General features: G+C 38.3%; 1 protein-coding gene across 1 annotated transcript in view; it reads right to left on the bottom strand.

Moving 5' to 3' along the window:
• The window catches only part of TMTC2 (transmembrane O-mannosyltransferase targeting cadherins 2), a 435,678-nt gene that overhangs the window by 201,022 nt on the left and 207,786 nt on the right, over positions 1-26,870 (bottom strand). The window contains exon 3 of the mRNA XM_004006230.6: positions 22,152-22,980. Within this exon, the coding sequence (XP_004006279.2) occupies positions 22,152-22,980 (829 nt within the window). The remainder of the gene's footprint in view (positions 1-22,151; positions 22,981-26,870) is intronic.

Genomic DNA, 26,870 nt, shown 5'->3' with positions numbered 1-26,870 from the left:
AAGGAGAAGGAAAAAAGGGCCATGTAACTGCATGAAACTTAAGATAAGCGTGAATGTGTTTCGTTTTGTTAATGCTTTCTCACTCTCTCCATTAACAAACATTGTAAGGGGATCAAGTTTTGTAGCCTGGGTTTATACTGATTTCATGATAGTCACTTCACATGATCCAAGGAAATCACAGCACTTATAAGCCTATAAGGATTTATATTTCCTAAGGTAATTATACCTTGGATTATTACAGAAAGAAACATAATGTTAAGTGGATAACAAAGGTCTGGTTAAAATGTTAAGTGGAAAAAATAGAAATAATTTAAAGATTATGATTCATACAATACCAGAATACATATACTACATACGTTTATGTAATTCTAATTATAGCAACTTTATAATATGCAATTATCTCTCTTGTTTCTCTATCTTTGGTTACTTCAGATACAACTGAAAATCAGTATATTCCTATAAGGGAAAAAGTATTAAAAATGAAAAAATAAAATTTAGTCCTCCAATGATTTGGTAACACTGTCATCATAGCACTGTTAATTAGTATAACATCTATGTGCATATTGTAATATCCATATATACAGTTCAGGGCAGGTTTTTTGGTTTTAACAAATCTAGGATTATTCCTTCGCATTTTACCATGTGCAGTCTCTATTCTGACTTTGACTGCAAGCCACCCCCACATCCACAGTTCAGTGTCTGCTATAAGAATTCTCAAGGATCACAGCTGTGTGCTGGCAAAAGGGCTTGCATAACTCAATGAAGCTAAGAGCCACGCTGTGCAGAGCCACCCAAGACGGATGGGTCACAGTGAAAAGTTCTGAAAAGACAAGGTCCCCTGGGGGAGGAAATGGGAACCCACTCCAGTATTCTTGCCTTGGAACCCTGTAAACAGCGAGGAAAGGCAAAAAGATACAACACTGGGAGATAAGCCCCTTCCCAGATCAAAATTTGAGCAAACTCCAGGAGACAGTGAAGGACAGAGAAGCCTGCATGCTACAGTCTGTGGGGTTGCAAAAAGTTGGACAGGACTGAGCGATTGAACAACAGGTCAGAAGGTGTCCTATATGCTACTGGGGAAGAGCTGGAACAATTACAAATAGCTCCAGGAAGAACGAAGCAGTGAAGTCAAGGCAGAAATGATGCTCAGTTGTGGATGTGTCTGGTGGTGAAAGCAAAGTCCGATGCAGTAAAGAATAAAATTGCATAGAAACCTGGAATGTTAGGTCCATGAATCCAGGGAAATTGGATATGGTCAAGCAGGAGATGGCAAGAGTGAACATCAACATGTTAGCACTCAGTTAACTAAAATGGACAGAAACGGGTGAATTAAATGGACAGGAATGGTTGAATTTAATTTAGATGACTATTATATTTACTACTGTGGATAAGACTCCCTCAGAATAAATGGAGTAGCTCTTACACTCCAAAAAAGGGTCCAGAATGCAGTACTGGGGTGCAGCCTCAAAAACAACAGAATGATCCTGGTTCGTTTCCAAGGCAAACCATTCAACCTCAGTAATCTGAGTCTATGCCCCAGCCACTGATGCCGAGGAAGGTGAAATTGACCACTTCTTTGAAGACACATAACATCTTTTAGAATTAACACCAAATAGAGATGTCCTTTTCATCATAGGGGCTTGGGATGGAAAAATAGGAAGTTTAGAGATACCCAGAATAGCAGGCAAGTTTGACCCTGGAGTACAAAATGAAGCAGAGGAAGTCTAATAGGGTTTTATCAAGAGAATGTGTTGTTCAAAGCATACAACCTTTTCCAAGAACCCAAGAGACAACTATACAAAAGGACATCACCAGATTGTCAATACAGAAATCATATTGTTTTTTGCAGCCAAAGATAGAGAAGCTCTATACAGTCAGCAAAAAGAAATTCTGGAGATGACTGTGGCTCAGATCATGAGCTCCTTGCTGCAAAATTCAGGCTGAAATTGAAGAAAGTAGGAAAAACCACTACCCTCATGGCTCAGCGGGTAAAGAGTCCACCCTCAATGTGGGAGACCTGGGTTCGATCCCTGGCTTGGGACGATCCCCTGGAGAAGGGAATGGCTACCCACACCAGTATTCTGGCCTGGAGAATTCCATGGACTATACAGTCCAGGAGATCACAAAGAGTTGGGCACAACTGAGTGACTTTCACTTCACTTCAGGAAAAACCACTAGGCCACTCAAGTACGATCTAAATCAAATCCCTTGTGATCATACAGTGGAGGTGATAAATAGATTCAAGGGATTAGATCTGGTAGATCGAGTGAGTGAAGAACTAGGGACGGAGGTTTGTAACTATAGGAGGCAGTGACCAAAACCATCCCAAAGAAAATAAATGCAAGAAGACAAAGTGGTTGTTTGAGAAAGCTTTACGAATAGCTGAGAAAGGAAGAGAAGAGGAAGAGAAGGGACGAAGGGAAAGACATACCCAACTGAATGCAGAGTTCCGAGAATAGCAAGGAAAGATAAGAAGGCCTTCTTAAATGAACAATGCAAAGAAATAGAGGAAAACAATAGAATATGAAAGACTAGCGATCTCTTAAATAAAACTGGAGTGATCAAGAGAACATTTCATACAAGGATGGGCATGATAAAAGACAAACAGTAAGGAACAAGGAGAAGCAGAAGAGATTAAGAAGTGGCAAGGATACATAGAAGAACTATACAAAAAAGGTCCTAAAGACCCAGATAATAATGATGGTGTGATCGCTCACCTTGAGTTAGACATCCTGGAGTGTTAAATCAAGTGGGCCTTAGTAAGCATTATTATGAACAAAGCTAGTGGAGATGACGGAATTCCAGCTGAGCTGTTTCAAATCCTAACAGATGATGCTGTTAAAGCGCTGCGCTCACTATGTCAAGAAATTTGGAAAACTCAGTAGTGGCCACAGGACTGGAAAAGGTCCATTTTCATTCCAATACCAAAGGATAACACCAATGAATGTTTAAACTACCATACAACTGTGCTCATTTCATGTGCTAGCAAGGTTATGCTCAAAATTCTTCAAACTGGTTTAGTTGTACATGAACCAAGAACTTCTAGATGTATAAGCTGGGTTTTGAAGAAGCAGAAGAACCAGAGATCAAATTCACTGGATCATGGAGAAAGCAAGGGAATTCCAGAAAAACAGCTACCTCTGCTTCATTGATTATGCTAAAGCCTTTGACTGTTTGGATCACAACAAATTGTGGAAAATTTTTAAAGAGATGGGAGTACCAGACCACCTTACCTGTCTCCTGAGATACCTCTATGTGGGTCAAGAAGCTATAGTTAGAACCACACATGGAACAACTGGCTGGCTCCAAGTTGGAAAAGGAGTACAAGGCTATATGTTGTCATCCTGCTTGCTTAACTTACATGCAGAGTACATCATGCCAAATGCCAGGTTGGATGAATTACAAGCTAGGATCAAGATTGCCAGGAGAAAGATCAACAACATCAAATATACAGATGACTCCACTCTAATGGCAGAAAACGAAGAGGAACTAAAGAGTCTCTTAATGAGAGTGAAAGAGGAGAATGAAAAGTGGTCTTAAAACTCAACATTCAAAAAACTAAGATAATGGCATCCAGTCCCAAGACTTCATGGCAAATAGTAGGGAAAAAAGTGGAAGCAGTGACAGATTTTATTTTCTTTGGCTCCAAAATTACCATGAATGGTGACTGCAGCCATGAAATTAAAAGATGCTTGCTCTTTGGAATAAAAGCTATTGACAAACCTAGACAGTGTATTAAAAAGCAGAGACATCACTTTGCTAGCAAAGGTCCATATAGTCAAAAGTACAGTTTTTCCAGTAGTCAGGTATGGATATAAGAGTTGGACCATAAAGAATGCTGAACACTAAAGAATTGATGCTTTTGAACTGTGGTGCTGGAGAAGACCCTTGAGAGTCCCTTGGACTGCAAGGAGATTAAACAAGTCAATCTTAAAGAAAATCAATCCGAAATATTCATTGGAAGGATTGATGCTGAAGCTCCAATACTCTGGCCACCTGATGTGAAGGGCCAATACACTGGAAAAGACCTTGATGCTGGAAAAGACTGACAGCAAAAGCAGAAGTGGGCAGCAGAGGATGAGATGGCTAGATAGCATCACCAACTCAATGGACATGAATTTGAGCAAACTCTGGGAGATAGTGGAGGAGAAAGGAGCCTGGCATACTGTGTTCTATCGGTCACAAAGAGTCAGATAGGACTTAGCGACTAAAAACAACAACAATCAGAACCATGGTCTGTGAAGTTGAGTCTTCTCTGTAAAGGCCTTCACTCTAATTTCCCAACTAGGCTCAGAATGTTTCTCACTTCATCTTAATCCAAACAAAACAAAACAAAAAATATACTTCATGTTCCTATCTGATAGCAAGGTATTCTCTGTGAAGTTTCTGGTTAACTAACCCACAGGATTATATAAATAAATGAAGATAGGAAGGTATTTGCAAATATAATGACTGGACAAGGAGGGAGAATTTGGAAACACCTGACTTTGGGACTTTCTTCAAATCTTACCAGATCCTTTTTCTAAGAAGCCTATTACACTGTTGAAAGCAGTCAATCTGAAAGAGTTAGTGAATAATAACTGGCATGCCACAAAGAGTGACCCTGTTTATATGCAGTGTTAGCCACTCAGTTGTGTCTGACTCTTTGTGGCCCCATGAACTGTAGTCTGCCAGGCTCCTTTGTCCAGGCAAGAATACTAGAGTGGGTAAGCCACGCCTTCCTCCAGCAGATCTTCCTGACCCAGGGATCGATTCCAGGTCTCCTGCATTGCAGGTAGATTCTTTACCATCTGAGCAACCAGGGAAGCCCATTTGTATAAAAGACACACCAATTCAGTAAAGGCTCATAAGAAATTCCTCACATTTGGCTGATCTCTTAGCCCATGTAGCCGTTCAACCGTTACACATAGATTGATAGCAAAATATATGGAGTTGTTTCTGATTTCATAGTCAGAATATAATTGAGCCAAAGCATCTCTTACAGCTTGCCTCCATCATAACTATAATCATTTGAGTCTGGTTCAGCTCTAAAAGATGAAGAACCTTTAGAAAAGGCGAGAATTCTAAACAACTCCAGTGGGGGTGGGGAGGAAGAGAAGTGATTAAAAAAAAAAAATTCTCCCTTTTGTTCTTTTACAATCCAATCTCATAAGCTACTTTATCTCACAATGAATCCTGTCATCATTAAATGGGTTCCTGCCATTTAATAGCCCCAGGTTACGGCACCCCACTCCAGTACTCTTGCCTGGAAAATCCCATGGATGGAGGAGCCTGGAAGGCTGCAGTCCATGGGGTTGCTAAGAGTCAGACACGACTGAGAGACTTCACTTTCACTTTTCACTTTCATGCACTGGAGAAGGAAATGGCAACCCACTCCAGTGTTTTTGCCTGGAGAACCCCAGGGACGGGGCAGCCTGGTGGGCTGCTGTCTATGGGGTCGCACAGAGTCGGACATGACAGAAGCGACATAGAAGTAGCAGCAGCAGATTCCAAATATGTATCACTAAAAGGAAATTTGATGCAGAAACCTAAATCAAAAAGATCCCAAACCTAAGTTTTTAGTTTTATTTCTGTTACCAATTAGATCTAGGTCCACTAAAGTAAATTACTGGACTCTCCCATTTCTTATTAGCAGTAGTAAGTAAACATGTAATATGGGCCAATCTCTGGGCTAAGGGCGCTATACACACTTGGTCCCACACAGTGCTATTGCTGTGCTTGTTATACAGATCAGCCACCTAGAAGCTCAGAGAGGTTGCAACAACGCTGTAAGGACGAGCATGACAGCTCCTCGTGTCCTGACCTCCAGTGGCTCAGTTGGTAAAGGACACACCTGCAACGCAGGAGATCGCCTGCAAGCAGGAGACCCAAGTTCGATCCCTGTCTGGGTTGGGAAGATCCCCTGGAAGAGGAAATGACAACCCACTCCAGTTGCCTGGGAGAGTCCAAGGACCAGAGGAGATTGGCTTAGGGACTAACCCACCAAGACCACCCTATCTACCTTACTGTAAATCTGACCAACTTACCATGCCTTTTCTCCCTAAGCATTCTGCCTCTCAGTTGCTCACCAGTAAAACAGATGTAACAATCCCTGCCTAAGTTCAACTCCAGCATCACTGAGGTAATTAAATAAGATAATAGATGTGTAACTCTACAAAGTACATTTCTATGGAACAGGAATGATATATCATTAATAGATCATCATCCATAAAAAACATAACCAGGTAGGTATACCCTTTAATAGTGTATCTCCTATATTCAGTCATGCTATTGAGAATTTCACTGCCAAACACATCAAGGCCAAGAAAAGAAAACTCAAAGCAACATTAAATACGCCCGAGGCCAGTTTTCTTGTGATTTTCCTTTGAGAATATCATTAAAAAACAATTCTTTGGGCGTGTTCCCTGATCAGGGACCCAGCCCATGGCCCCTGCAGCCCGAGTGCAACGTCCTAACCACTGGACTGCCGAGGAAGTCCACAAAGCCAGTTCTAAAATAAGAGAATTTAAAATAAATAAATAAATAGGGACTACATTTTATTTTAAAACAGCTGTTCCTAAGATAAAATGCAGTATATATCAAATATAGTATATCACGACACTATGTTATAACCTATATTAACTTCAACATATTAATTTTTGACAGTCGCTCTTAACTCAGCAGGTAGTGATGAACATGGAAAAAGTAGAGTTAGTAATAGAGAAAAGGGCATTTTAAAAGTAAGAAATGTTCAGGAAAAGCATAAATATGAAGAATAAAATATTTAGGTGGGTAGAAAAATATTCTTGAATGCTAATAAAATAAAATTAGCTATTAAATAAAATAAATTTCTAAAAATGTCAATTACCTTTCCTATACGCTTAAATCTTGGGCAACTATCATTTTAATGTATATTTTCAGCTACTATGAACAACAGAAAAAAAGAGGGAGGTTAATTTCCTTTGCCTTTTTTGCTGCTTTGGGCAAACAAATAAGGGCTCTTCAAAGGCCGTGCAGCCAGTACTTGTATGAGGTATTTGTGCATTACTTGAAAAACATGATATTGACATAATGGATGATGCTATTCATTTTACAGCCTTAAGCATACAACTCAGAAAGTTCTACTTCCAAACAGCGAAAGGAAGCTAGTACACAGAGGGGAAAATTAAATAGGAAAAACCAAGAGTGAAGGCACTCCAGTGACATTCTCACATCAGTTGAGCGCTGTGAGAAAGAGAAGGGCTGGGCCATTTTCCCGAAACTCTACCAGAGAATTTTCAGTGTCCATTAAACTCTCTCTTACACAAAACACATCTACTGGAAACATACTAATTTTAATAAATATTACCAACTAGACATTATGGCTAGATATGTGGTTTTAGAGGCATAAACCCATATAATGCATTCTAAATGGTATTGACATTCAGAGGATTTACATGTTAAGTTGATTAAAATCCATAAAGAAGCAGTATTCTCCTAGGCAGTCATCAGGACTGGGGTTAGGGTATAGTTCTTTAAGTCTAAACTCCTACTTAAAAGCCTCAAAAGTAAATATCTACTCTAGGGTCCATTTGGAAAAGCCAAAATCAGAACGTGGCAGATCTCTGACCAAGTGTCACTTAAGCCTCCTATTTCTAGAATTGCACCACAAAACCCAAAGATATGACACAGAAAGAACCTTACTGAGTATTATCTGCCAAAAAAAAAAAAAAAAAAAAAAAACAAACCATCTTTCTCAAAATCATTGTCCTAAACTATAAGAGCAAAAGAGATTTTTTAAAATCTTGTGCCATTGTTTCCTAATAATACAATTCCAACAGCAGAAGTAATTTTAAATATATTGTGATTGGAGATAAGAAAAAGGTACAACACAGATTTGTATGGTATCACTAATTAATATGCTCATGTTTTCTTTATGTAAACCCAGAAACTTATCTCTACTTGAAAATTGTTTTCAACACTCACATGAATACAGACAACAGCATTCAGTTTTAACCACTAGAGTGAAAACGACTTGAAGCCATCCTTGGAAAATATTCAGATTATATGAAAACAGACTAAGTAGAGAAATGAGGTATTCTATACCAGTATTGCAAATCTCCAAAGCTTATTTGTAAAAACTCAAAGAGAATAAGCCAAGTGATAAAGTAAGACCAAATATTATCAAAATACCTCCGACCTCCTGGTCCCTCCTGGTAGCCATGCGATATATATTTTGAGAAATTTATTTTTTTACAAGGAAAAAGAAGACAGAAAGAGAAGAAGAAATGTTTATTACGTTTCTTTAGTAAACAAACTCCCAGCTGTAAAACACAGAGCCCCACACACTGTAAGACTAAGTTCCTTCCGCCATCCAGGGAAAGAACTGCGCTCACCAAGAAGTTTCTTGATACCTCAGTTCTCTGTTCTAGTTCAAATTTGACAATCATCTTGTATTAACCTTCTTCCTAAAACTTACAATTCCTAGAAAATTCTCCTAATTAAAATGTATGCCTATATTACTCTTGGAAAAATATTAACACTGATATTTTAAAATAATATCCCATAATGTTTTACATGAAGGAATTGAATTATGCTCTTTAAAGTGACTGAATAAATGTTCAGAGTGGCAGCTAGTATTATCGAGATTTAGACACCTAAATACAAGACTCAACAAAGGACCTAATATAGTTCTACCCTCCAGAAGGGTTTCCTTTGTGTTAGTTTGTTTCTGCTATTTAATCAAGTTATATTGTAGTGTCTTACTTGGAAACAATATTATCATTTTTAAATAGAAACTTTTAGCCTTTGGTTCTTCTTTAATTCTTTAGCAAGCATCTATGTGTGTTTTCTACTAGATTTCCTAGATAGTAATATTTAGATTTTGTAATTAATACTGATATGCAAGACTAAAAAGAGAGATTTCTAATTTGACACTCCTATGCATACAAAAGGGCTCACACTTTGTTTTCCCATTGAATTATACATATAAAGTCTCCTAAACCCAAGTGTTTTTTTCATAATCATATGATTTGAACATCTCAGATTTTTCCATAATCCCTTAAGACTTAACTGGAATTTTCCTTTACTTCCATGGGAACAAGTACAGGTGTGTGTGATTAATAAGGATAAAACTGAAAAATGTGCCTTACTGAAAATCTGCTATATTTGTGACATTATCTGTAAGTATATTACAACAGAAAATGAACATATTTTAGCTGTTCAGCCTTCTGTGTTTTATAAGAGTCAAATACCTGAAATTTGATTTTGCCTAAAACATTGCTCTAATACATTTTTTGACTGACTTTAGCAGTTTTGTTCTCTTTTGTTGAAGGAGAACTTAAAATTTCAAAAATATTAGCTATGTCTTAAACTCTATTCTCAAAAATAATTTCTAACATAGCTAACCTATTCCTTAATAGAAGCCAGATTTATGTTTATTTCTTAGGCGTTTCTCTTTCTAGTAGTGCGGTAAAACTCTGTGCAGAGATTCTCTCCTTATATAGAACACATAAAAATGCAATCCCAAAGAAACATAATGCCAAAGAATATTCAAACTACTGCACAACTCCACTCATCTCACACACTAGCAAAGTAATGCTAAAAATTATCCAAGGTAGGCTTGAACAATACATGAACCAAGAACTTTCAGTGATTCAGCTGAATTTAGAAAAGGCAGAGGAACCAGAGATCAAAATGCCAACACCCACTGGATCATAGAAAAAGTAAGAGAATTCCAAAAGACCATTTACTTCTGCTTCATTGACTACTCCAAAGCCTTTGATTGTGTGGATCACAACAAACTGTGGAAAATTCTTCAAGAGATGGGAATATCAGACCACCTGACCCACCTCTTGAGAAATCTGCATGCAGGTCAAGAAGCAACAGTTAGAATCAGACACGGAACAACAGACTGATTCAAAATTGGGAAAAGAGTATATCAAGACAGTACATTGCCACCCTGTTTATTCAACTTCTATGCAAAGCATATCATGCGAAATGCAGGACTGGATGAAGCACAAGCTGGAATCAAGATTGCCAGGAGAAATATCAGTTACTTCAGATATACAGATAACACCAGCCTCATCGCAAGAAAGCAAAGAGGAACTTGAAACAGCCTCTTGATGAGAGAGAAAGAGGAGAGTGGAAATGCTGGAATAAACTCAATATTCAAAACACAAAGATCATGGAATCTGGTCCCATCACTTCATGACAAATAGATGGGGAAACAATGGAAACAGTGAAAGATTTTATTTTCTTGGGCTAGAAAATCACTGCAGATGTTGACTGCAGCCATGAAACTATCAGACACTTATTCCCTGGAAGAAAAGCTATGGCAAACCTAGACAGCATATTAAAAAGCAGAGACATTACTGTGCCAACAAAGGTCTGTCTCATCAAAGCAATGGTTTTCCCAGGAGCCATGTATGGATGTGAGAGTTGGACCATAAAAAAAAAACCTGAGCCTCAAAGAACGGATGCTTTTGAACTGTAGGTTTGGAGAAGATTCTTGAGAGTTCCTTGGACAGCAAGGAGATCAAACCAGTCAATCCTAAAAGAAATCAGTCCTGAATATTCATTGAAAGGATTGATGCTGAAGCTGAAGCTCCAATACTTTGGTCACCTGATGTGAACAGCTGACTCACTGGAAAAGACTCTGATGCCAGGAAAAGAGAAGGGGACAACAGAGGATGAGATGTTGGATGGCATCACCTACTAGATGGATATAAGTTTGAGCAATCTTCTGGAGCTGGTGATGGATAGGGAAGCCTGGTGTGATGCAGTCCATGGGGTCACAAAGAGCCAGACATGACTGAGTGACTGAACTGAACTGAAAAATGCTAGATAGAAAATGTAAGTATTTGTCAATGGATGTCTTAATTGATGGGCTTCTCTTGTGGCTCTGCTGGTAAAGAATCCAACTGCAATGTGGGAGACCTGGGTTCGATCCCTGGGTTGGGAAGATGCCCTAGAGAAGGGAACGGCTACCCACTCTGGTATTCTGGCCTGGAGAATTCCATGGACTATCTAGTTCATGGAGTCACAAAGAGTTGGAACGACTAAGCAACTTTCACTTAGTATTAATTGATGGGACAGTAAGGGGAATCCTCAAACCTAGAAATGCTCAAAACCATGAGTCCAGAAGGTTAATAGGTTCTGAAGATGGCATTCACCCCGTGTAAATTTGCAGAACTAAGAGGAATCAGGGCTTGGGATTTAATTGGCTTCGAAAGAGAGGTTGGATACGAGAAGCCACACAAACTCAAGCCTTGGGAAGAGAAGCACTGGTCTCACTCAGGAACATGGGTGAAAAATTCAGAAGAATATAAATTGGATAATACATAGTTAGTAATTCTTGGACATATTCCAGGAATGCAAAGTAAGTTCAACATTAGAAAATCTATTAATATAAATCATTAACATAAATAGATTAAGTGGGGAAAATGCCTATCATTATCAGTATTAACTCATAGAAAGAAAACTTAGACTAGAAATAAGAGGAAAACTCTGATAAAAGTTGTCTACTGAAAAATATAAAATGCACATAATTAATGGTGAAACATTTAAAACATTCTTTCTTAAAAGAGAATGAAATAAAAATCCACTGTCATCACTTCTGTTTGACATTGTAATGGAGGTTCTAGCATAAAATAAGGGAACACAAGTGAAAGCAATAAAACTGAAATAAGAAGATGTATGGGGAGGTCATCAGTGATTCTGGTAATAGCTTATTCTCAATATGCAAAATGTGTTATTTGTTTTAGCTGTTTCCTTTAAGTGGTTCAAATACAAGGTATGTGGATATATTTCTCAATGAATGAAATATTTCATATATATTTAACAAAAGAGAAGCAAAGAAATGCTAGAACATTTTAAGAATGAAATACGAAAACTAATATGGAAATCAGAATAATATAACTTCATACTTCTTTTAATTATATGTGAGTGTGTTTCTTTGAAATATAACCACTAGTAAATATATTCAATCTAAGGCAACACTAATTTTAGGGTTAAAGGCTTTCAAACACCCATAAAGATTCTGTAAGTTTTGTTATGGTAATCCCAAAGACACAGCGATATGTCGCCTACTTTATTGTTAATACACAATAAGACCATTTTTACTGAATCCGTTGTGTTGTCTGTTTTTCTTCCCTGAAAAACTGTACTTGCAGTCATTAGAACTGGAACCAAATTAGATATTTACGTACTACTCTGTTCTTAGAGGAAACGATATGCTTTTGAACTACTGTGATTTACTCCATGTCAATGAGAAACCACAGTTAACTTACTCAAGAATCAAATATTTAAAAGGTGCCTTAACAATTTACGATTTTACTTTTTCAAAATCCTTTGGTTGAGATTTTCATTTCAATGAGACATTTTCATTTCATTCTTGTCAACCCCTTATTTTTCTTTTTTCTACTCAGAAGAGACAAATTAAGAAGAAGAAACACAGGATTTCCAGTTCAAGATGGCAGCGTAGAAGAATGTGTGCTCACCTCCTCCTGCAAGAGCACCAGAATTGCTCCTGTCTGTTGAACAATCATTGACTTGAGGACACTGGAACCCACCAAAACAAGATACTCTATGTCTAATGACAAAGAAGCCATAACAAGATAGTAGGAGGGGCACAATCACAATAAAATCAAATCTCATACCTGCCAGGTGGGTGATCTACAAACTGGAGAACAATAATACGGAAGAAGTTCCCCCACTGTTGTGGAGGTTCTGAGCCCCATAGCAGGCTTCCCAGACTGGGGATCCAACAAAAGGACTGGGAATTCCCAAGGAATCTGACTTTGAAGGCCAGCAGGATCTGATTACAGGACTTCCACAAGACTGGGAGAAATAGACTCCATCCTTGGAAGGTGCAAACAAAATCTCACATGCACTAAGACCCAGGAGAAAGGAGCAGTGACCCCACAGAAGACTGAACCAAACTACTTGCTAGAATTGGAGGACCTCTCATGGAGGCATGGGTCAGCAGGCTTCCCACACAATTGGGGAGCTGGCAGCAGCAGTCCTGGAAGGGGCCCCATGGCATAAGTCCCCTTGGAGGTTGCCACTAACCCTACCATGGACCCCATAGACCCCAGGTCTGGGTCACTTCAGGGTAAACAACTAACAGGGAGGGAGCACAACCCCAATCATAAGGAGACAACTGGATTAAAGCTTTACTAAGCACAGCCCTGCCCTCTAGAGCAAGACCTAGTTTATCTTACCACTAGTCCCTCCCATCAGGAAGGGTACACAAGTCTCTCAGTCTCCTCCATCAGAAAGCAGACAGAAGCAGCAAAGGGAAGCACAATCTCACAGTGGCTAGAACAAAAAATCACATAAATCACAATGAAAAAGCAGAAAGTTATGTCGCAGATGAAAAGACAAGATAAAAGCCCTGGGGTGGGGGAGTGAGTGGAAATGACGTGGAGATAGTGAACCTTCCAGAAAAAGAATTCAGAATAATGATAGTGAAGATGATCCAGGATCTCAGGAAAACAATGGAGCAGATTCAAGAAATGTTTACAAAGACCTAAAAGAGCTAAGCTTCCCTGGTAGCTTAGATGGTAAAGAATTTGTCTGCACCCAGGTTTGATCCCTGGGTAAGGAAAGATGCCCTGGAGAAGGAAATGGCAACCTACTCCAGTGTTCTTGCCTAGAGAATTCCATGGAGAGAGGAGCCTTGTGGGCTACATTGCATGGGGTCACAAAGAACTGGATACAACTGAGCACCTAAGCATACACACACGCAAAAGAACTAAAGAATAAACAAACAGAGATGAATAAATACACTAGAAGGAATCAAGAGCAGAATAAATGAAGCAGAAGAACGGATAAATGAGCTGGAGAATGGAATGGTGGAAATCTCTGCCACAGAACATTGAAAAAAAAATGAAGACACCCTAACAGACCTCCAGAACAACATTAAACACACCAACATTCACATTATCGTGCTCCCAGAAGGAGAAGAGGGAAAGAAAGGACCTGAAAAAATAAGTGAAGAGATAATAGCTGAAAACATTACTAACATGGGAAAGGAAATAGTCAACCAAGTCCAAGAAGCACAGAGAATCCCTGGCAGGAATACACTGAAATACATAATAATCAAACTGACAAAATTTAAAGACAAAGATAAATATTAAAAGCAACAGGGGAAGATGACAAAGAACATACAAGGGATATCTCCCAAAAGGTTATCAGCTGGTTTCTCAACAAAAACTCTACCAGTCAGAAGGGAATGGCATGATATATTTAAAGTGATAAAAGAGAAGAAACTACAACAAAGAATACTCCTCCCAGCAAAATTCTCGTTCAGATTTGATGGAGAAATCAGAAGTTTTACAGACAAGCGAAAGTTAAAGAGAATTCAGCACCACCAAGCCAGCTTTACAACAAACACTAAAGGAACTTCTCTAGGCAGGTAACACAAGAGAAGGGAAAGATCTCCACAAAATAAACCCAAAACAATTAAGAAAATGGTAATAGGATCATACATATCGATAATTACCTTAAATGTAAATGGATTAAATGCAGGAGCCAAAGACTTCAACTGGTTGGGCAGATGAAAGTCTGTGCATGCAGGCACTTCCACTTCCCACATCATTCTACTTAACCCCTCACACTGTGTGTATTTTGTATTGCTAGGTAATCATGTTCCCATTATGGCTTGCAATTTTAATGATCTTTTATTTTTTGTCTGGCTATTGATTGCGAAAACTGATAAACATCTTCTACTATTGTGATTTTTGATTAGTACAATAATTGTATCACGACTGCTCAACAGAAAATAACAGAATCCTACATCACTTAAAAAAAGCAGCAGCAGAAGAAGAAACACAGAATTTCTTTACCCTATGGGAACCTTATTCCACTTTGTATTGTTTTTCTCTCAATCAGCCTTTTAGGGAACTTTTTGCTAGCTATCTCCTACCACATCTCTGTCAAAAATGAAAATTTGTATTTTATAGCTTTTTAACTCAAGACAGTCAATCTTATAAAATATTATACTGGTTTTCCTTCTTGACTTAACTGCTAAATTTTATTTTTCATAAAAATCTAAACCGCTGAAATTTTCTCATCTTACCTCAGAAGTATTGTAACTTGACAAATAATCTAAGAAATATAGTAAGAGTCATTAAACAATCTCAAAGTTAGCTGGTTAATCGCAACATACCACAGTTAAGAAGACAGTCAATTAGAAGTAATCAAAAACTTAGACCATAAAATCCACAATGAATTAGTCAAGTTTCACATGACTTGGTGGTTTAGATTTCACTTAAATTATGAATTTTTTCCTACATAAAATGATATTCCTTGCACATACTTGTTTCTTGAAATCTGCAACCATGTGAAGCTGACATAGAACTATCAATTTCACAGAAATCTAGGAAAAAAGAAAAATTGTCAAATGTTGCACAGCTGAAACAACTATTTAATTTGTTTTTCTATATCTAAACGTTCAATATTTGTTATCTGCATAAGGAGGGACTGAATATAGGAAATATAGGTGGGCTGCCGTCTATGGGGTCGCACAGAATCGAACATGACTGAAGCGACTTAGCAGCAGCAGCAGCAGTAGGATGTGTGAATAATCACCTTTATAATTTCAAATATGTGGTCATTTTACATTATTTTACATACTTACATCAGAAAAGAGCATTAAAATAAATGTCATCATGCTAAATTTTCCTTGGATGAACCCTGCTTCATTAATCCTAAATATTTTCAGAAATTGTTTCCAAACAAAAAAAATCACAATCATGTTTTGTAAGGCAAATTGCTATAGAGTTAATAAACCAACCATTCTAAAGAGCTGATTTAATTTTTAATTTATAACTTGAAAAACTGTAAATGCCTTTTAGCACACTAACTATGCTGCCCTTATGCTATCATTATCATCCTTTTTTATGCATATGAGTTCACTGATCTGTTTATCCATAACTTTGTTAGTCTCTGCTTATGACCATAATTAATAAGGAAGTCAGCAAATAGGTGGTTTAGGGAAAACTGGAGATGCGTTTGAGACGCAGACAAACCACCGAGGTGGAGAAGTCCTACAGTCACGGGGAAAGTAACTTGGAAATTCAATGACACATTTATTGACTCCATACTAATATATCCCAAGTAGTGTTCTGGATTCTATACAGAAATGAAAATGAAGGCACACTTTGGATAGAACCTTGCAGAATGAATAAATTTTAAGAGGAGGCAAAACCATACATGAGACAGCTGTGGAAATGAGAGAAGGAGAGTCAAACTGTGTAGTGTGCCTTGAAAGCCCTAGTAGCAGAAATCAATGGTGCCAAATTCCGTAAGAGCCAAAGACATATGGGAATTTAGATAAGGCCAGAGGCCAAGAAAGAAAAGTCATACATTTAACCACTTTGTAATGAATTAAGAAATGCTTTTTCCAAGAAATACTTATCAATATAGTATATAAAACACAGTGCTTTAAACACACACTAAAAAAAAAACCCAACTTTTAAATATTATATTTAAATAATATAAATATATTGACTTGTTCATTAAATAATGAGCTTGCTTATTAAAGCAAAGAAAATTTCCTCCTTCCTAAGCACAAAAATGCAGAGTCATTGTAAATGAGCAAACTACAGCAATCAACTATGTCTAGTATTTTCCTGACATTATCAACCACATAATGACATAGGACTTGTGGTTTACATAGTCCAAATCAGCTATCATTTCTCTACTATCCAGATTTAAACCATAAATTAGCAGCACACTCACTATATGACAGGCTCTACTCATCATCATTTGCATCCAATCAGTTAATGACTGGCAGCTGTCTGTACGACCCATTACTGAAGGCAGCAGCTTTCATGTATAATGCTTCATGAGGCTTAAAATCTTATTCTGTGGAAGTAATAGTAGACTGAAGCACTCCAAAATTTGCAAAGGCTTTCAAAGGCAGGAAAAAAAAAAAACAAAAAACTAACTAACTCAATGAAATAACTGTAATCTCAAACACAGTTACATAAGACTGGCTTTAAAGCATTTCTAATCTTTGGCTAGGCTCAAATAACATCACAGACTAAGAAAAACCTCTTAAAGAAGATGACTACCAGTCTCATAATTGCTAAGGAACTCACTGGAGCCAGAATATTTATTAGCATGCTATAAATAGAAAAAGTTCAGGAACCTGGATTTTAAAAGTTTTACCTCGTATCAAATGGAAGCCTCTGTCACAGAAGGGACTCAAAGGGACTCAAGGAGTCCCAAACTAACTCCACTCCCAATTCTATCCCTCTTATAACGAAACATGCTTTAGTATGGAATAGGAAGGGTTAATTTTAAATTTACACTAGATTTGCTTCTGTGACTTCAACCCTTTGTTTGTTATTATAAACATACATAATGGCCTGCCTCAGGGAGATAACCTGAGTCAACCACCTGTGAAGGACGTTTTCAAGGACTGAATAGTCTTTTTACTTCGTTTCCTCACCTCCCCTCCACCTCTGATCTATGAGAAAACCTGGCAACCAGGCCCTGAAAAGATGATTATTTTGAGGTGCTAGCCTGCTATCTTCTAGGTCAGCTGGCTCCCCGATTACAGTCTCTTCCTTGCCTCAACACCTCCTCTCTTGGATTTACTGGCCTGTTGTGTGGTGAGCAGAGCGAGCGTGGACTTGGTAACAAGGGTGTGGTACATCAAAACATATTTTACACTTTCATTTCCCTTAATAAATAAACATCTTATCTCAAATTAGTTCTAAAATTTTTTAAGGAAGAGGATTACGACTAACATTTATTCATCAGTGTATTCACTCAAAAAAACCCCTCTCTCTTCTAGGCACTATCCTAGTAGCTAAGTACATAGCATTAAAAAAAAAAAAACAAAAAAACGCAAAACTCCTTGTCTTCTTTTGTCATGCATTATACTTTACACTGAACAACACATTCAAACAATTAACACAGAAATAAGGAAAATATAGTCTGTCAAATGGTCCTAAATGTCATGGGAAAAACAAAGTATGGAAAGAGGACGGGGAATGCTAGACAAAGCAGAAGCAGAAGGGTAGCTGTAATGTTACAAAGAGCAGACAATTTGACATTCAGCACCTTACTGATAATGCAACGTTGCACCGAAGACCTAAAGGAGTTGAGGGAGACTATCTCAGGAAACACATTCCAAGAAAAAGCAGTAACAAGTGCCAAAGGTCTGAGGCCAGGGTTTCCCTGGCACAGAGAAGGCACACCATATGCGCCAGTAGGGCTGGAGTGAAGCAAGCGAAGGCAAGGCTGGGAGACTACAGTGTCCAGTCTCTGCCTGTGTGCTTTTGAGTTGGAGAGAAATGGGTGCCAGTGGAGCATTGGGAGCAGTGAACACCACAGTCCAGTTTATGTTTCAAAAGAATCATTAGGGCTGCTGATGAAAGGTCGATGCTAAGGATGGAAAAATGGAAGCAGGGGTTCAACTCCGACGTATAAAAAGCTTGGAACTCCCCACTCCCATTCTTACAACAAGAATGTGCTAAACAAATGGCAAACTCAAGGAAAACCAGTTGCAAAGAGATGAGATTACCTGGAGGAGAAACTGATAGGAATAAGCAACTGGCAATAACCTGCTGAAGGCTGGTTAACCTTCAGTAACCTGCTAAAGGCTGAATGTGGTGGAGCTTAAGTGAGAGTAAGAAATCTCTGGAGCCCCTAATCTTAGAGGCATCTAGCATCCAACTCTTTCGTGGGTTTTAGTTCAGGGCCCAGGGACTCCCAGGTTCTTGCATTGAAAAGCTAAGAAACAGGCCTTCCTAGCTCTGCGGAGGAGGAGAAAAAGAACTTTTATGAAATGATCTTCCTTCATAACAAAGGTCTCCCCTCCAGGAAAGCAGCTTTACCACAGCTGTTTCCCAGGGCTGTGGGGGATAGGCACTCCTCTCCCTCCCATCCCCTCTGGCTTTCCTGTCCCAACAAGGAAAGAGAAGGAAAGTCAAGAAACTCTCATAAAGGTGACAGCCCAGGGACACTAAGGTTTAATCACCAAAAAAGAGGACACATTCCTTCTCCTACATTTAACCAACATACCAGCAGGGCTCCAGTATAAATATGGTTAATTTACAGGAGAAAGAGATGCAAAATACAGACTCCAAGTTTGGGCTAAAACCCAAAGACTATAGAAGAGCAAAGGAAACCAGGGAAATACAATGCCTCCATCTACAGCAAACATTCAACTCAAGCCCAACTCAGGGTCAGATTAACATTAAAACTCACACTAAGCCTTTTTTACCTAAATTCCTATTATTAATACCTGATAACATCACGTCTGACTCTCACAAAAGCATGCTAAAAGGCAAGGAAATGGAAGCAGGGAGCTTTCGCTATAGACTTTTAGTAATAATCTCATAAAAGATGGTGGTGACTTGGGGCATGATGGTAGCAGTGGAGATGGTAATACATGGTCAAGTTCTGGATATATTTTTGAAGACAGAACAGAGGGGATTTGCTGATGAAATGGATGTAGGGTAGAAAATAAAAAGAGCAGATATAGATGACTCCTATCATTGGGCAAAGCTTTTGAGAAAATGCAGTTGCTATCAACTGAGATGGTAAAGCACTTGGTTGGAGTAGAGGTTCAGAAAGGGATTGTTCAGGAATTCAATTTTTGATGTCTCAGAGGATTTATACTACTGGTCAGCTGTACAGTCATTTAACTAATAATATTTGGAATACCCAGATACTATCCAGAGAAGGCAATGGCACCCCACTCCAGTACTCTTGCCTGGAAAATCCCATGGATGAAGGAGCCTGGTAGGCTGCAGTCCATGGGGTCGCTAGGAGTCGGACATGACTGAGCGACTTCACTTTCACTTTTCACTTTCATGCATTGGAGAAGGAAATGGCAACCCACTCCAGTGTTCTTGCCTGGAGAATCCCAGGGACGGGGGAGCGTGGTGGGCTGCCGTCTCTGGGGTTGCACAGAGTTGGACACGACTGAAGTGACTTAGCAGCAGCAGCAGCAGATACTATCATACTTCTTAAGCAGTAGGAGACACGAAAATATATCAGACATGCTTAATAACTGTTTTACTGCATGAACAGATAGATGAAGAAATGACCAATAATTTTAACCACGTCACCAAAATAATTTCAACAAAGTCGGAATCATAACTGTCAACAGTATAGTAGCTAATGCTGGAAAATATTCGGGAATTTTTTCACCTACCGTGGGACAGAGACTGCTACTTATAGTAGCATCTCAGGATTGGCCCTACTCTTATTCAAAAGCAATACAGTGTGGCAGGGTGCTTGGATTCCCAGAAAAAAGATAATATCTCCCAGCCTTCTTTGTAGTGAGGTGTGGCCCAGAGTCTGGGAAAGAGCATGGGATGGCAATTTCTATGATATGCTCTTAAAGAGAATGGGAACACCCACCATTTGTCCCTTCTGTCCCTCTTCCCGTTAGCTGAAGTGTTGAAGTGACACTGAGCCATCTTGGACCACTTGGACAGGGTTACCCCACTGAGATGGCAAGGGAACAAAAGCAAAGGCGCACAGATCCAGAAGACCCATGGCGCCATCTTATCAGCTCTGGGCTACACGGGCTTAGACTGTTATGAAACAATAACGATTCTATCTTCTTTCAGCCACTGTTATCTTGCCTCTTTGTTACTAGCTTAACCTGAAACTTAACCAACACATTTAATAAATCCTTCAAACAACCCTGTGATGAAATATGCTGGGGTTTTCTTTTAATTCCTTACAGTGTATCTCTTTTAAACAGCAGGAAAATAAACTGGCAACCTAGCCACGTTTTATATATTCTCATGTACCAGTGAAGAAAAACTAGCCGAAAAGCATTCTATAAGAACGGATTGCAAAAATTTTTACAGCAAGATTCAGGCGCAGACTTTCAATACATTGTGCAGTGCTCACTATGTAAAAAGCCACAAGGTAAAGAGTTTTCCATGAGAACTGAAGAATTCTATGCTATGTATCAGCTCAATTTTAATGTTTCTGGTCCAATTAAAGTCTCTGCAATCTATTAAACATTTTAAGTAACAACAATTAGTCCCTTGTCTTAAAGAAATGAGTATTTGTTCAAGAACTCTAAATTGGTAATCAGATACAAGTGCCAGAGTTGTTTGTGGGACATCCAGATATTCGGATAAATATCCTGATATGTATCAGCAGGCCATTCCATTCATTAGGAACAGTCTCACACACATTCTGTATTTGAATACTGGTACAGAAATGTGCTAAAAAAAAAAAGTAGAAAAGCCCTGTTCAAACACTATGCAAGCTGCCATAATTTAAAGGATAAATCACACACAAAAAATAGCTTATGAAGAATAAGACTCTGGCACTGTTTACTATGATATATTTTTGTACTTAAAATGTACACTTATTTTCATTCAACTGCTCTCTAGCTTTTGTCATCATTTCCTTGCCTAAACCAGAGAAATCACTGAATTAACAGCTTTCGACTCTTCATTTACTCTTTAAAGGCTACTTTCTACTCTAGCAATAGATTTTGAGATTTGCTAAATAATTTTCTAAATCAAAAGCAATCATGAAAAATATGCTCAATCTTCTCATTGTACAGTAAAAAGTGTATTTCCTTAAACGACTTAAGCACTTACTTCCAAATGAGAATGCGCAAACTGCTTGGCAACATCCAGATAATTTAGCCTCTGCAAAACTAAGGATGACTCAACGCTTACACACACACACACACTGACACCTACAGACATGATGCCAAGATTCAGAGGTAGCCTTATCTCCAAATCTTTTAAAAATGTCAATATAAGCCTTGTGGTATTTCCTCAGGCGATGCTTGGAAAACAGAAGAACTAAACTGTATTTAAGTGAGATAACCTGACTTTTATTACATGATGAAAAGAGATGATGTCCATATCACTATTTTAAAATGTGGAAATCAAGCATTTTTCTAAATTCTGATGACAGTCAATATTTTTACACAATAGGAGCTCTAACTCCTCTGGACAAGTATAGTCAGGAACTTAGGAAAACACTTCCCTATTCCAGATATGGAACAATGGTAGTCTCTAAAATGGTCACATTGCTCATCTCTTAAAAGAAAAAAAAAAAAACAAAAAACGTTCAAGAAGGTATTACAAGAACCTCTTCTTTCTTAACTCTGTTAAAATCAAGAAGGAAAGATAGAAAAAGGCAGAAAGAGTAAACCATCCAGGTAAAAGCATAAAATAAAATATTACCTTTAGCTGGGTTTACTTTTATCCCTGACCTATACAGCATTTCCTCATTCTGCCAGTCTCCGTTCCTGACTGCCGTCTTGAGTCCATAGAAAACAATTAATGCAGCTGTAGCGTAAAAAATCAAGCTCTTGAGAAACCTCTTTTGGACTTTGACATAAAGGGCTCTGGCACCCACTGTAATGAGGAGGCAAAAGCCCATACTCGGAATATACAATACTCGCTCTGCAATTACAAAGCCGACATAGAAAAACAGGTTCGTGGCAGGAACAAAGGGTATTATTAACAAAGATAAAGACAGAACAACTATGTTCTCCGTAGAAGGAAGCTGTGTTCTCTGCGATGCATTGTTTCTAATGCCATTTTCTACTTTGGATGCAAAGCTGGGTTTAATCTCTGAGTTCCCGTACTCCACCTCTGAATGGCAGCTATGTCCATTTGCATTCTGCTTGCCATTTGTTACAAATTTCCCGTTGCATTCTCTTTCTATGCTTGGGCTCTTCAAACCATAGTAGGCAAGGAGGAGGAGTCCAGTATAGAAGGCCACAGTGTGTAAGTTTCTCCAATCAGAAATTGTTTTGAGCAGAGGCACGGCGTCCATTGACCAATCAAAACTGAGGGTATCTGGGCATAGCAACAGCCAAAGGTTCTTGGTTGGCAAGTAGAAGAAGGTGAGCGTGCGAGCCAGGAGGCTGTCCGAATCAGCAGCTGGGTTGTCAGAGTTGGAAAAGCTTGGTGGTTTGTTTCCCATCCAGTATAAACGGGCACCCAAAAGGGAAGTTCCCCAGAAAGTTAACAAACTAATGCTGAGAAAAAGAGACAAGTTCTTCCCCTGAAACCAAAAGAGAGGGGGAAAAAATTAAGATCATCATCAATATGGCACAGGAACAGATCATTTAAAAATGAAAAGTATCTTTAAATGGACAACCAAAAACAGAGAATTAGGTTTCAAATACATGACTTTGTTTCTATCTCCTTTAAACATGCTTAAGGCTCCTATAAGCTTAAAAAAATTGACTATGGAATACAATTCTGTACACAATTTTTCATGAGTATCTTTTCCTCTTGTTTCTCTCTAAATACCAGTAACCAGAGCTTCAATTTCTTGACTTATATAAAATGGGTTGAAAATATTTCCCTCCCCAAACTGGTAATAGGTCAAAATGAGACCACAATAAAAGTACTCAGCACTGTATATGGAATATAGTAGACATCTAATAAATGTCTTCTTTCATTTTATAGTTTAGATTCTGGAGAAAACAAAGAGCAGGCATGCCAAAAAAAACATGGAGTTGACAGGATTCTGCATGGCTCAAAGGAAAAAGAGAATTTAGCTACAGGTATACCCTGATTTTCAAATGTTCACTTAATGCCACTTTGCTTTTACAAAAGACCTAAATTAGTACCTATTCTCATTAGCAACAACAACAAAAATACAAAGAGGATTTTCACTTTTGCAAAAAAAGGTGAAAAGTGAAGACAGTTTCAGCATTTGTTTTTGCAGGGAGCCATCTAGAGAGGCAGTGCATACCCCAAACAGTGAGAGTGGAATCACCAAGCGTTTTCCCCAGGAACTACCCTCAGCCTCAAGCTGCCAGGGCTTTAAACTGTTTCAGGGACCATCTGCACCTCATCTCCATTTATTTTGTACATCTGCTACCAAGATGTTTCCTAAGGTAATGTAGCTTATTTGCTTTATGCTATTTCAGCTTACAAAAGGTTTCACAGGAACAAATACTTTCATATAATAAGGGGAACTGTGGTATGTCTGTGCCAGTCCCTGTTTAACTATCTTGATCTCTTTGCAGAATTTATACACTGGGCTTTCATCTGCTATCTGGTGCTCTCAGCGACATCAGTGATAATAAACATCTAATAAGACTCCTCACGAATCCTAAAATTTTCATGTCAATGATAGCTTTTTAAAAGTAAAATGACTTTAATAAAAAGACAAAACTGAGGGAGGAAGGCCAAAGGGCATCACTGTTAATAAGAAATTTCTGGCAAACTCTTTCAACCCAAATAAGAATTTAGTGACCTCAATTTAAGTTCCGAAAAGGCAGTGGGAAAGGGAGAAGAGCCGACACCATTTCCCAACTGTAATGATTCACTGCTAATGTGATCTCTTACTGAGATCCCACACAATGAGTGCAAATATTCTGGCACTAGATAACACTGTCTTCCTCAAAGACATTCAGAAAGGTGCCTGGAACCATACAAAGAATATGCCAAATATTTAGCTTAAGAAACAACCTATAAAAGGTAACAAAAGCAAAAATAAACAAGTGGACTACATCAAATTAAAAAGCTTCTGCACAGCAAAGGAAACCATCAAACAAAAAGGCAAACCACTAAAAATGTGAGATAATATTTGCAAGTCATGTATCTGGTAAGGGGTTAATACACAAAATATATAAAGAACTCACATAACTTAAGATAAAAAAGCAACAATCTTTTAAAAATGGACAGAAGATCTGAACAGACATTTTTCCAGGGAAGATTTATGGATGACCAACAGGTATAGGAGAAGGTGCTCAATATCACTTATCCCCAGGGAAATGCAAATCAAAATCACAATGAGATATCACTTCACAACTGTAAGAATGGCTGTTATCAACAAGACAAGAAATAGCAAGTGTTGGTGAGAAAGTGAAGAAAAAGGAACACTTCTGCAATTTGATGGGGATGCAGAGTGGCGCAGCCACTACAGAAAACACTGCAGAGGCCTCTCAAAAAATTAAAAATAGAACTACCATAAGATTCAGTAATTCCACTTCTGGACATCTGTCCAAAGGAAATGAAATCTCTATCTAGAAAAGATCCTACACACCCATAATCACTATTCACTGCGACATTATTTACAACAGCCAAGACATGGAAACAACCTAAGTGTCCATCAGTGAATGAATGGATAAAGCAAATGTGCTATCTATGTACAATGGAGTATTACTCAACCATTAAACTGTAAGTTCTGTCAACAGCAACAAGAGACCCTGAAGGCATTATGCTAAGTGAAATAAGTCAGACAGAGAAGAACAAACACTGTATGACCTCACTAGTAGGTGGAATATTTAAAAAAAAAAAAACAAAAACTGAACTTGTAGATAAAGACAGACTGGGATTGCCAGATGCAGGGGGTTGGGAGGACAGCCAAAATGGGTGAAGGGGTAAAGATAGTCAAAAGGTTAAAAAAAAAAAAAATGTCCAGTTACAAGATAAATAAGTTCTGGAGATGTAATATATAGCATGGGGATGGTAGTTAAAAACATTGTATTGCATATTTGAAAGTTGCTAAGAGAATACATCTTAAATGTTGTTAGCACAAGAAAAAAACAGAAATTTGTGTGTTTGTGGTGATGGATGTTAGCTGAGGTATTCATTTTGCAATATATACATATATCAGATCATCATGTAGTATACTTAAAACTAATTCAATGTTAAATGTCAATTACATCCCTCCTCAAAAAAGGAAAAAATCCTAGTCTACAAAGCAATGTATTTTGAGCATGTACAAGTTCTATGAAAATAGTGTCTTATCATATGATGCACCCATCACTGAACTCTCCTCCTCTGACTGTCTCTCATTCACCCTGGCTCTACTTGCTAGAAGCCACAGAACTCATTTGGGATTATCTGCTCCATCTCTACTCTGAGCCTATGTCAGCAAGGATCATGATATTACCAATTGTTATTAAATACTACTGACATCATCCTAACTTTTCTTCATCTTCATAGTCATTTACCCAACTGCCTACAGGGCACAGTCAGAGATACATTAGGTACCTCAAACTCAAACTCCCCAAAGTAGAAAGTTTTCATTAATGTCAGATCATTCCCTGGTGGCTCAGTCAGTAAAGAATCTGTCCACAATGCAGGAGACCCAGGTTCAATCCCTGGGTGTGGAAGATCCCATGGAGAAAAAAATGGCAACCCACTCCAGTATTCTTGTCGGGAAATCCCATGAGTAGAGGAGTCTGGTGCACTACAGTCTACGGGGTTGCAAAGAGTCAGACATGACTGAGCGACTAACATACACACACATTAATGCTAAATTCACAGAATTAACTGCCTAAAATTAACTGTTTAACAAGTGTTAAAACATTTGTGGCAGATTCCTGCTCAAAATTAATTTATGTAATGCTAAATAGAATTTTTAATGATGGGGGAGTAATGTGTTCATTAGCCACCAGTCTTTCCATTTCAGGTCTGTCCTAGCAAAAGCCAATGTTTGAAGACACACTTTTATCTAAGGATAACTTCTACAAACTATTCCTTTGCTCCTCTAAAATTCCATCCAGTAAAAGTTCTAAAATTTCTTGATTTTAAGGGAGAAAAGTCACAAAACTGTAAAAGTTGTAATAATTTGTTAGATCAATCACATAATTGAGTACTCTTAGATTACACAAAGGAGAAACATATTATTTGGCAAAGGCAAATGAGGCAAGGTACCCATTTATCATAAAGAAGACAGATTTGGGACAATAATTCAACTTGGAATTTGTACCAAAAGTCCATTTTGTAACTGAGTATTAACCAAGTCCTCTAAGTATAACTAGGGCCATTCTACTACAGTGTCTTCTGGTGGGGGTAAGCAGAGAAGATGAGGAGAAGAAGAAGGCATCACAAAAACAGCTATATTCAGGCAAGAAAAGTAAGGGAGTAAGAGAATTACATGGGGAGGAAATGTAACCAGGTTTCTTTGCTGGTCATGACTCCAGAATA

Source organism: Ovis aries, chromosome 3 (assembly GCF_016772045.2).
Source record: "Ovis aries strain OAR_USU_Benz2616 breed Rambouillet chromosome 3, ARS-UI_Ramb_v3.0, whole genome shotgun sequence".
Classification (NCBI taxonomy): domain Eukaryota; kingdom Metazoa; phylum Chordata; class Mammalia; order Artiodactyla; family Bovidae; genus Ovis; species Ovis aries.
Note: the sequence above shows the minus strand (reverse complement) of the source record. Positions and strands in the feature narration are given on the sequence as shown.